The sequence below is a fragment of the Montipora foliosa genome, unplaced genomic scaffold (genome assembly GCF_036669935.1).
Source record: "Montipora foliosa isolate CH-2021 unplaced genomic scaffold, ASM3666993v2 scaffold_413, whole genome shotgun sequence".
Taxonomy (NCBI): Eukaryota; Metazoa; Cnidaria; class Anthozoa; order Scleractinia; family Acroporidae; genus Montipora; species Montipora foliosa.
The window spans coordinates 682,072-695,000 of NW_027179716.1; the positions used below are offsets into that span (position 1 = coordinate 682,072).

The window sequence follows — 12,929 nt, forward strand, 5'->3', positions numbered from 1 at the left end:
CCATGTCGTTAGCCAAAGCTAACTTGTCGCCGTGCTGTAAAAAGGGCGATTCTGCTGACTGATTTAACAGTTTCTTTGTAGCAGCAAAAAGCTTACGTTGATTATCAGAGATGTTGCTCATGAAATCTGTATAGAATTCACAACGAGACTTGTTCATAAGAAAGACAGCTTTATTCCGAAGAAGTTTGAAAGATCTCCGGTCACATTAAGACTTTGTAGACCTCCAGTTGCGCTCAGCTATCCTCCGGAGACGTTTCACAGATCTGATCTCATCGGACAACCACGGGGCTTGAGCTCTTTGAATCATGGTTTTCTCCGCCAAGGAGCATGTCTGTCAATGATGGATTTTAGAGTAGTGCCAAAACAACCAACGAGATCAGCAAGACGTTTAGGAGTGTTTAGTAACAATTCTGAATTACGAAGATCATTCTTAAACTTGGGAAGATTAATCGATTTTATTTTCCAAAACCACGTTTCCTTGGCAGAGGATTCTGACTTAAAACCTTTTAAGTTAAACAATACAGTTGCATGGTCGGATAGAAAGGAGCCTAAAATTGGTGTGTCTTGAATGATACTGTCCATTTTCCTGGTTATGACTAAATCCAGTATATGTCCTTCAACATGAGTTGCAAAGTGGACATGTTGAGCTAGTCCAAAAGAATCAAGTAGGTCCACAAATGATTCTGCATCGGGTTTATCCACAACATCAACATGGATGTTAAAGTCACCACATAACAATATGGGCTCCATGCATAAAACAAATGATTCAAGGTACTGGGAGAATTCGGAAACAAAGGAAGAAATTGTTACAGGATGCTTTGCAGAGTAAGGAGGCCTATAGACGACAGCAAGATGTAAGCGAAAAGATCCATCAATTAAAATCCATTCCGAAAGTTCAAAAGAGCACCACGTAGGAGCAACAACCTGCTTGACAATTTCAAGACTTAAAAAGTCTATACTAGTCTATATATACTATACTATAGTATATAGTATATAGTATAGTATATAGTTTATACTAGTCTATATATATATATCGACTTAAAAAGTCTATAGGAAGTCTTTCCTATACTCTGTTTTTTTTAACTCTGATACCTAGACTGTATAAACTTTTTAGAGTTTTAATTAATATTTATTACATGCAAATCCTTGGGTGCCAAGACGTTCAATAATGTTCTAGTTCTTGGCAATGGTTTTATTGATGATCATGCTACAGTAATATATCAAACTGAAAATTTAATATTTACTATTTGTTTTTTTTTTTGACAGTTACTCTTGATTACAAAGCTTTGATTATGCTTCTAAAGCGAAAAGATGATGATGTTGATGAAAATGTAGATGGACTTTGTGGGAGGAGGTTAGACCCTGAATGTTGTGTTTACTGCAAAGTTATCCGGGTAGGTTATCACATGATTATAACTGTCATAGGACCTAGCCTATAATTAAATAAGATGCCAATCACATACTGTCATTTGACAATGGTGTCATTTATTTGGAAGTTTAACTATTTGTCATACGTTTTAGCACCAAATACCTTGACCAGCAGCCAGCTGTCCAGAGCCAAATATTTCAATACAAAGTAGACTGGAACTCAGTTATTTCGGTGCTCTGATCGACACAGGTTTATAACTTAACACACAGACTTACCTGCATATTCCTTAGCTGTACTGTGTTTAGTTCCTTTTGTTTGTAAATTTCACTTTTATGTCTTGTAAAAATGAGCTGACTTAAATAAAAAAATATATCTATCTATCATAATTAAGTTAAATTGAAGAACCTTACACTCATTCAAACAATCAGTTTCTTGCCCTAGAATATTTCAAGTTTTCCTCAATTTTTCATAACAAGAGAAACAGTCTTATTTTTTTTGTATTTACTGTTGTTGATATTCAGTGGGCTACAAATGTATTGCAGCAGAAAATCTGCAGTCCAGCTTTATTTGGACAAACAAAACTGTCAGTATCATTTATCCACAGAGTGCGCTTCCAATATTTTGATATTCATTAAACCCTTTCCCTGTTGTATCACCAATATGTCAAAACTGTATTACATTTATGTGTAATTCTTTTGCAGGGATGTGCATGTCCAGTGTCCATAAGAGCAAGGCAAATATAGGGGGGTGAGTACAGTGGAATAGTATTCCTTTTAAAATATTCCTACTAAAATTGAAAGAAAGAAGGCTTTCCTTGCTGGAGGATGTAAAAAATTTCTGTAATTGATAATTACTGCATGCTTATTTTAAATACAAAATGTTCATGTATGTAGCATTTTGAATTTTTAGTGTTTTTGTGGCTACTGGCTTTTAGCCAGTCCAGGATATGTCATCAGGTGCATTAGAAAGTAATTAATGTTAGGTAAGAAAGAAATTGTAATTTAACCTTGCACTCTTTCTTCTTTTTTTTTTTGCAGTTGGAAGGGGCTAAGAGATGACTTGCTCTTTCTTCTTGAAGAGGATCTATGTGATGTCAACTTATGTGCTCTGCACTGTGAGCTTAGAAACACAGAGCAGTTGTTAAGTTCCTTGGGCATGTTTGCTTATGAGTGTGGGAGCCTTAAGGACTGCAATGCTGTTTTAGCTGTGTATGGACCAGACAGCATGAAGGGGAGAGACAGAGTCCTTGTGAAGGCAAAGCCTGGTCAGGAAAGTGGCATTGAACGCCACAACATTCAAGTCGTATCATTCTCAGGTAAACTTTATCTTCATACTTGATAGAAAATTGGATCTTATAGTGTATGTTATACCTAATAATTACATTATCAGTTTATTAACTGACCTGCTGGTTTTTAATACTTGGTGCATTATTTTCAAATGCACTGTACTGTAAATAAGTAGTATTACACATCAACAGGTAACTAAAGTATGTAATATTCCAACCATTAGTAGATGGTAAATAGGCATTGTAACAAAATTTCTATGGTTTTTAGGGTCAACATAACGCAGGTTTCTGGATAATATAGAAGACATTGTCATCCGATCACTTCCATTGAAGAATCTTAAACAATTTTGCAGTAACAAAGATGTTGCAGAAACATACCTGTTAAATCAGGTAACATTCTGCGAGGAGATGATTCAGGTACTGTACTACTTGGTAAGAAAGTCTGAAATTATACCACTAAAAGAGAAATTGATGCACTACCAGCATGCCATGTATCTGGTTCATGCAGGTTGAAATCCTGGGATCACCATGTGCTGTAGAATTTCTGGAATATTGCAACATGATTTACAGGTTTTCTTGTAGCGATGTTCATTTACAGGTACTAGGCCAATGTTATATATCCTTTCTCGTTCATCCAGGTTGAAGTCCTGGCATCAATGTATGCCTGAGCATTTCTGGGATATATAACATGATTTGCAGGTTTACTTGTAGCCGATGTTCATATACAGTTACAAGGCGAATGTTATAAATCCTTTCTGGTTCACCCAGGTTGAAGTCCTGGCATCCGTCAATGTATGCCTGAGCATTTCTGGGATATATAACTTGATTTACAGGTTTTCTTGTAGCAATTTTCATATACAGTTACTAGGCTTATGTTATATATCCTTTCTGGTTCATCCAGGTTGAAGTCCTGGCATCAATGTATGCCTGAGCATTTCTGGGATATATAACATGATTTGCAGGTTTTCTTGTAGCAATTTTCATATACAGTTACTAGGCTAAAGTTGTAATTCCTTTCTGGTTAATCCAGGTTGAAGTCCTGGCATCAATGTATGCCTGAGCATTTCTGGGATATATAACATGATTTACAGGTTTTCTTGTAGCAATGTTCATATACAGTTACTAGGACAATGTTATATATCCTTTCTGGTTCATCCAGGTTGAAGTCCTGGCATCAATGTATGCCTGAGTATTTCTGGGATATATAACATGATTTACAGGTTTTCTTGTAGCGTTGTTCATATACAGTTACTAGGCCAATGTTATATATCCTTTCTGGTTCATCCAGGTTGAAGTCCTGGCATCAATGTATGCCTCAGCATTTCTGGGATATATAACACGATTTACAGATTCACCAACTTGTTACGATGTGTTTTCTGCAAGCTGTTCAAGAGAACAGCTATTAACTTGTAACCTTCCTCTGGTTGACTGCAGTGTAACTGTGAGGCAAACCATGCTAGTGGGGGTACCTGTGAATTTCATATTCACTGATGTGGCAACACTTGGAAAGCGCCCACAAACATGCATAGTTACACAGGTAGTCACTCTGCTGACGCAGAATAAGAGGGCTGACAATGCAGCGTTGAATACCATCAACCTAGAAGAGGAAGACAATACAATAGGCGTATCTAACGGGAAACTAGGTGTGTTCTCCAAAGCTGGTTAACGACAGCTTGAATGGCTCGTAGAGGTTGCGTCAAAAAGAGAGGAGGTGGCTATTGGAGACCCCAGATAACTTGGACGATCAAACAAGGAACAACATCATCCACTTGCTGAACAAATTTCCTCTCAGCCATTTAGTTACAAAAGAGGGGAAATATTCTGTTGATGTACGGGCCTTCAGCAAACTAGCTTTAGAGCGATACATCATTTGCGGCGTTGTGCTGCGTACTATTATCAACTGATCAGAAATCCTATAAACAAATTCAGAATTTCCAGGTTTCTTGGTTGGAGTAAATAACAACAATAATAAACCTTTCTTTGGACTTGTGAAGACGAATTTGACCCACTACAATGGACCATTTATTGATATGAGATATCACTTTTCCTTTTATTTACGAACAAGTGAGAGAGTTTCTGCGAAGTCTTTATTTTTCTAAAATAGATTCCTCCAAAATTTCTTTAAACTGGGCCACATAACCTAAATATTAGTACGCTTCAACTGTTGTAGAAGACCATCTGTACTAGCGGAACAATATTAAATCTGTTCTCTTTTGTTCCCTTTCACTATTTTGCGGCGTTGTGCTGCATACTATTATCAACTGATCCAAAATCCTATAAACAAATTCAGAATTTCCAGGTTTTTTGGTTAGGGTCAATAACAACAATAATAAACCTTTCTTTGGACTTGTGAAGGCGAATTTGACCCACTACAATGGACCATTTCTTGATAAGAGATATCACTTTTCCTTTTATTTACGAACAAGTGAGAGAGTTTCTGCGAGGTCTTTATTTTTCTAAAATAGATTCCTCCTCAATTTCTTTAAACTGGGCCACATAACCTAAATATTAGTAGGCTTCAACTGTTGTAGAAGACCATCTGTACTAGCAGAACAATATTAAATCTGTTCTCTTTCACTATTTTGCGGCGTTGTGCTGCGTACTATTATCAACTGATCCAAAATCCTATAAACAAATTCAGAATTTCCAGGTTTTTTGGTTGGGGTCAATAACAACAATAATAAACCTTTCTTTGGACTTGTGAAGACGAATTTGACCCACTACAATGGACCATTTCTTGATATGAGATATCACTTTTCCTTTTATTTACGAACAAGTGAGAGAGTTTCTGCGAGGTCTTTATTTTTCTAAAATAGATTCCTCCTCAATTTCTTTAAACTGGGCCACAAAACCTAAATATTAGTAGGCTTCAACTGTTGTAGAAGACTGTCTGTACTAGCCGAGCAATATTAAATCTGTTCTCTTTTGTTTTTCGCAATACCACAGGACTACACCCAGCGACGAGGATAGTTCGTGTTCATAAAATTTAATCAACTGGTTTGCTGATGCACAAAACGTATTGAGAGACCAAGCATATTGAAGCGCATTTCCTCCCATGGTTACCCCCTGTGTTAACAGCACCTTAATGTGCAACTTTCCAAACTCCTCTCCCCTAGTGCCGCTAATTTGACAAGCCGACAATTTTGTGAAGATTTGAAATTCATCTTCACCGAGTCTCGGAACAATTCCCTAAACGCAATAAACAACAAAAAGCTTTTGTTTGGACCTGTGAAGAGGAATTTGACCCACAACAATGGACCATTTCTTGATACGTTTGAAGCTATATGGAACACAAATAATACTAATAAATGATACTTATTTTTGTGTACATTATTTCATTTTTTCTGAGAAATACCAAGAAGCTCTGGCCAGTGAAAATGATACTTTATCAGCTGCAATTTCCTAATTGGAGCATGCTAGCAAGGTTGTCCAGCTGTTTAATGATAAGTGCCTCATTTCTTCTACTAGTGGCCAACGGCTGAAGGAGCTTAAGCACTTTTTCGAGAAATGGAGAACACAGAGCAAGGAGAATAACAGCCATTTTGTTTCATTCAACTTGAGGTTTGATTTGCAGTCTATGTGTATTGGATTTCCATCTATGGTGTCTGTTAAAGATCAAACCGTTTCCTCAGTCTGTTATAAAACCGGCCAAAGTAAACCAAGACTGCGTCAAGAACCTTTTTTGAAAGCTGCGAGCCTGTAATGGGCAAAACAACAACCCCATGTACCGACACCAAGAGTAAAATAAAAATTCCATCCACTTTGGTCAGACAACAATCAGCCAAAAAAGCAACGCTGGAGTACAAAATTCAAAGGGGAACCAACAAGATACAGTACATGTTCTTTACAGAAGTACACATAAAAAACGTAATTTGTAAAGGTTGCTTTAGTCTCGTTCAGAAATGTAGTTAAAGGGAACTGGCCACTTAATACACGTAAAAACGATAGAACAGCCCTTATTGGGACTTTGATTACTGGCCGTTTGGTGGCCGCTTAATAGGGGTTCAAGTGTACTATAATACAAACAATGGCAAATTAATTTACAGTAATACCTCAGTGTAAAAGCCTGCACAAGGAGTTTTTCCCTCCTTTGAAATTATTGTTTCCTTGGACTATATTTTGTTGTCTTTGTTTTACAAAATTTGTGAGTGTAGCAGGCTTTTACAACAAGGAGGAGCTGACTTTTTATTGCTAGCTAAGGCAATTTTAAGGCAATTCAATAGCTGTATGATCCACAAAAATTCTTCTGTTTGATCTTAATTGTTCAGAAAAGCCCAAAAAGGTTGCTGTATTTACTTGGTTGTCACAACTTGTACACATAAGTGTGACTTTATGGTATACGTCCAATGAATTAATAGGTTGTTTGACAAAATAATTATGTGAAATTGAAGCGGGGGTGATACAAATTGCATTGGAATCACTGAAAGGGGTTCTGCTGCAACAGTTATTAAGGGACCATACTGACCTGTGCCTCTAGAGTTGTTTGGAAAATATCACCAGCTTGTGTTTTCAGAAGTTTGTTTAGTGCACGTACAGGTAATTTGTTGGAGATCTTGTTTGAAGTTTGTCCTTTCTAGCCAAATCTGGTTTCAAGCGAAGCTGCTGTGTTTCAATGAAGTACATCAAAATGTAAATGATCTCGTTTTCAGAGATAAAGTGGAATAAATAAAGTATGATCTGTAACATCACGAGCTATAGTACGTCTGTGATTTCTAATTTTAGCGTGATTCCTATTCGCTGGCTTTTGACAGTCCACTCTGAAATGGCTTCTTTCCTTTTCCAAATGCTTGCTGAGGATTTGCTTGTTTTCTTTTAAAACTCTTGCAATTCAAGAGAAATTAAGAGGCTGTCTCTGTTAAAGCAGTCCGGTCGATCTGGTTTGAAAAATAGATTTCGCTCATTTCTTGTGTGTTGAAAGACCTTCATGTGCTTATACTAAAACAACAATCCACTTGATCAGATCTTTTAAATTATTGGAGTTTTGAGGTATTTTTGGTTCGTCCACTCGAACGCTCTTGGCACCCTATATCCAGGCTTCAATTTCACCCAACTTTGAAGATCAACTTATCACGAACTAACAAAGCCTGGATCATTATACTTTCCTGAGTAACCGAGTACGACTTCCGCAATAAGACCTCGCATTGCTATCCGTACACGAGTACCAGCGATCCGTACTCCAATACACACGTCGTTGGTAATCCGTATACGAATACAAGTTACATGAATTAAACATGGTTGGAATCCGTACTCGATCTCAAACATCTTATGTTCGTACACAAATACCAGTGATCCGTACACGAATTCAAACATGCTCGAATTTAAACGTCAATACGAACACGAATTATTCTCATGGACTTGATTACCGAGATTGGTGAAAACGGTTAAGTACTGGAGCAATGTGTTAACACGGGCACTGCGAACTTTGACAAGCAGGTGACGACATTTTTTGAATGCCTTTTTTTTTCACCAAATTAATGAAAAGCACAATTAAAGTTTTAGTTCCTCGATCTCATTGAAAAGGAAGGAATATATATCAAAAGGTCAGGGTGAGTCTCTAAGACTTTGTGATAAAGAAGAGGAGTTACATTTATTTGATTGGAATTTACAGATGGAGAAGGTACTTTCGTCAGCAGAGACTATTAGATCGCAGTTAATATATAGGTTAGGTTTCTTGGATCTATTGCTCGCCGAACGCAAGTAACAATAATAATTAACAGGTGGGTCTTGCTTAATAATATTGTAATTCTAAATGAATATAATCTGTTAGAAACAAATTTAAAATAGTTAAAAATCGCCTTGGCTCAAAAACTCGCAAAGCAGGACGCCGAATATTTGGAAAATCGACTCGTATAGAGCGTTTTCACATGAAGTAACGGCGGCCATGTTGGTGTTCCAAAGCAAAGAAATGGCGGCCATGATGGTGTACCAAACTAATCATCCAGGGAATAACTCTATTTTTATGCAAATATTCGTTTGTTTCAGTAATCTAATATGGCTGCTGGTCTCGTCGTGAGTGAAAACGCTCTAACATAATGGCCGTCGATTTCTCACTTAACCGTGTTGCGTGGAAAATCGATGTCGCAAGTTGTCTCGTTTTTCACGACCTTTCAAAAATTTATTGTAACATTAGGAAATGTCGCTTGTGGTTTCCGTGGATGTTGTTGAGTGTTATCATCAACAAATGGTTTCAATAAATGGCTAAATAACTTTGAACGTCGAGGTCCTTTTACACATTCAACTCACTAAGAAATTCTTGAAATATGTGTAAGCATACTGACTGAAGAGGTTCTAAGAGCGAAAGATGTTTCAAGACTAGTAGGTTTTATTTTTACAATTTTTACAGTTTTAGTGTGTTGAATGTGTAAAAAGAATCGATGTCTTCTAGTTCATGCACTAAATGGAGCAATGAAATTGCGTATTCTACATGGAGTCCTAATTAATTAAACGAATATAGCATAAATTAATATTCCAGATAGTTTATTATAAATTTAACGGCCAGATTTCCATTTCCATCAATGAATCTCTTCATATCTGGCACACGCGCACCCCACATGTCCCCTTCTTTAAGAGTGACGTGTCCAACATCCACAATCTTGTCCTTGGTGTGCTCGCCAGGCATCAAAACAAACCTAGTCAAACAAAAGATTATATTTTTACTTGCTGAAAAAGAATAATACTTTTCTTCCATTATCATCGCTTCCAGAAGTTTTACGTTGTTCTTTTTGTGAGTTCGTTTATAATTTTGTTAATCACCATTCCCAGTGTAGGATGGGGGGTCCTTGTTCCCTTGTTCCCTTGAAAGAATTGCTTGGGTTCCCTTGTTCCCGAAATTACTTTCTAACTTGTTCCCAGCTTTTTGATCTCTAAAATTGTTTATGTTCCTTTGTTCCCTTAAATATTTTGTCATTGTTCCCGTGTTACCCGTTCAAATTAGCCATGTTCTTTGTTCCCCAAAACCCCTGTTGGGGACTCTCTGAATCGTGAATGGAGAACAAGAGAAATAGTTTCCTGATTTGATTTATGTTTTGGAAATTTTCGGGTTGTACCTTATATGTGCTGTTACAGGATTAGCAGCTGCGCGCAGTTGTAAGAACACACTGTTGTTGTCGATGACACCCCTCCATCTTTGGCCAGTTTTAATAAAGGCTTTGCTCGTTAAGGGTTCTTGCTTGGTCCTGTGAAGGGCATGAAACTCCAAAAACTTCTCTATAGTCCATCGAAATGATGCCGAATGTTTTTCCTTCGGGCCACATTGATTTTGTGGGTTGCTCTAATAATATGAGAGAAAACGTTTGATTACTTGAGGAAAGAGCGTGGCGGTTTGCTCAGCCGTTTCCTCACCGTGTGCGGGGAACTTTTGGTGAGCAATTCACCTCGCGAGGCAAATTCCTCATCGTGAGAATCGAATTGAGCTTGGTGTATCAAGCATCCAATAAAAATACATGGCTTTCTCACGTTAGATATGGAAAGGTGCTGCGGTGGTTGTAACTCTAATAGAGAATATAGCAAACGTTCCGACCATCTTTTCACGGTAATTGTGAAGAAGAGCTCCCCAAAAAACCTGTCGGCCGACTGTCGGTCAACTGTCGGCCAACAGTCGGCCGACAGCTTACCGACAGTCTACCGACAGCTAACCAACAGGTTACCGATCGGTTAAGAAAAAAGAAAAATTGTGGTAAAAACGAGCAGTTAACGTGACATTCCGTAATGGTGATGTATGACTCGACAGACTTCACCAACTTACCGATCAACTGTTATCAGTTGTTATCAGATGCATATGGGATATATCACTTGCGTAATTTACAACACACCAGACAATCTAAGAATCGCATTGGAAGATAATTTAATCGAAAACTCTGCTAAAAACTCTGAAAACCATAAGCTACGTATCAATACGTAGTTAGTAGAGGAGACAAACACTTTCCTTCAAATCGCCCTACAATGCAACGCGGCCTCTTATGTTATGTCATGTATGTATGAATGATGTTTACAATGTGGGCAAGTATCGCTAGCCAACGCTAAAACAGTGGACAAAAGCCATATTAGTAGTATAAGTGCTGCTCAAGGTATCGTTATGAACTGCCTTTAGCTCTTTTCGCGTGGTTTAGAAGCAATAGACAAGTAAATGCTTACGATCATTTTAGTTTGTCCCGCCAACAGGTTACCGACACGTTACCGACAAGTTGCCAACAGGTCACCGACTGTCGGCCGACTGTTGGCCGACAGTCGGCCAACACTTTGGCCTCAAACATAACACAAACTGTCGGCCGACAGTTGGGCAACAGTCGGCCGACTGTTGGCCGACAGTCGACCGACTGTTGCCCAACTGTCGGCCAACAGTCGGCCAACAGTCGGCCGACAGTTGGGCAACAGTCGGCCGACTGTTGGCCGACAGTTGACCGACAGTCGGCCGACAGGTTTTTTGGGGAGCTCTTCTTCACAATTACCCTTTTCACAACTCCTCCCCTAGTTTTCGAAAATAACAGATCACATTAGCATATTGGGAACCTCCTGTATAGGAGATCGCGAGTTTTCATTTGCTTTTTAACTTCCCGTAAGCGACGACGTAATGGATATAGAGCGGAAATTGGATAATCAGTGGGGTGTTGTAGCATCGCATCCCTGGTTATTATTAAAAGAGATAGAACTTGCTTTGAAGTACCGAAGTTTTCTCCAAATTCGCTTTCTGCGTGAATAGAAGAAATGCATATATATACTCTGTTGTCTACAGATCTTCAAGGAGGCGAAATTTGGGACTGATTTTGCTGATTTGCTGATCTAATAGAACTAAAAGAACAGACGCGGTCACCCCATAATTGCCGCGTGAGTTGGCACTTGCAAGATGATACGACCGTTAACAACCAACGCAAAAGTTACGGACTCTTCTGTGGTCTCAGGTCTATTGCTTTTCACACTTAGCTTGTTAACATGTAAATTACCGGTCTGTAAAATTAAATCCTCGCAATCCAATTCTCTTTAGTTTATGTTCAGTTCATTCTTAACATTTACAAGGCTTTAAGGATTTGTAGCTGTTGTGAAACATCAGAAGCGAAACAATTTCAACATGTTCGTAGGTCGCTTAGAGGAGGTTCTACTGTAGTTATAAATTAGCCTGATAGGGCGATCCTATGATCAGTTGTAAAATGTATTAATAATTCATGAGGGTGCAAACCAATCCCAGCACAGTATTCAGATCACATGTACACAACTGTAAACCCCAATACAAATCAACTGAATTATTAAACAGTAGAATAACTTTTGATACAAACTCCTGCTCAGCTAATTGGTATTCATTAACTTTTGATATACCGTTAGATCTCTACTGATTAAAATAACAATACTTTGCATTAGCAGGACAAAATATTCGCGTCCGATCTGTATGGACGTTTGCAATGGCTCGCCTATCGGCCCGCCATTGTAAACGCCCATACAGATCTCCCGCTCATATTTTATCTACTACTTACAGGAATGATTAATGAAATATGCTATCGCATGGAGGAATTAAATATTACCTTTTCATGGATTTCGCGGCGCAAACGCTGTATCTCTCCAGACTGAAGTCGAAAATGAGACACAGCTGATTCAACCACATGGGCAGCTGTATTTTTGCGCTTAATAACCCGCTTGCAGCCCGGCACCTGGCATTCCACGGCTTTCTCTGGGCAATTATGCAAATGAAGATTAATCTGGCTTCTGAAAAAAAAGTTCAAACTTTAAAATTTGTTCCACGATTTTTGAATCGGATGAGTGTTGGGAGCCTCCATCTGACGACCAATAGGAAGAGTATATATTTAACTGAGCCTGAGGCGAATAATTGTTTAGTTTAAATACACAGGTGATTATTTCAAAAAGAGAAAAAAAAATTTCAACACGAAATCATCTTCACTTAACAGTTGCAAAACGACTACTGGCAGCCATTTTGTCCGTCGCGGTGATTATCGGCTGATAATCCGAGATAGCGAGCCAATGAGAGCGCGCGCTTTTGTAAATAGTGAAAAAGAATAAAACTTACCGTCCTGCACAAGTTTTTAATTTTAACCACTTAATTCCCGTTGTTTGGCCCGTTTTAAACGTCGCATTTTTCATGCGCCGAGTCTAATGCAAATGAGAAAAATATATTGTTTTCGCTCATTTGCATTTGATTCGGCACATGTAAAATGCAACGTTTAAAACAGGCCCTAGACAGTAAAAGATACTAGCAACATTAACGAGGGAAATATGTTGCAGTGCTGCAGGGTGTACATTTCATGATAACGTAAAAATTATTTCCGTACC

General features: G+C 38.2%; 1 protein-coding gene and 1 pseudogene across 1 annotated transcript in view; one reads left to right on the forward strand and one right to left on the reverse strand.

Annotated features, from left to right (window-relative positions):
• Positions 1-1,292: 1,292 nt before the first annotated feature.
• LOC137988336 (uncharacterized) lies at positions 1,293-4,320 on the forward strand (annotated as a pseudogene).
• A 4,419-nt stretch (positions 4,321-8,739) lies between these two features.
• The window catches only part of LOC137988317 (TNF receptor-associated factor 5-like), a 4,534-nt gene continuing 344 nt past the window's right edge, over positions 8,740-12,929 (reverse strand). The window contains exons 1-3 of the mRNA XM_068834351.1: position 12,929; positions 12,167-12,347; positions 8,740-9,924 (exon numbers count right to left, since the gene is read on the reverse strand). The exon at position 12,929 is cut by the window's right edge and continues 344 nt beyond it. Of these exons, the coding sequence (XP_068690452.1) occupies positions 9,673-9,924; positions 12,167-12,347; position 12,929 (434 nt within the window). The 3' untranslated portion in view covers positions 8,740-9,672. The remainder of the gene's footprint in view (positions 9,925-12,166; positions 12,348-12,928) is intronic.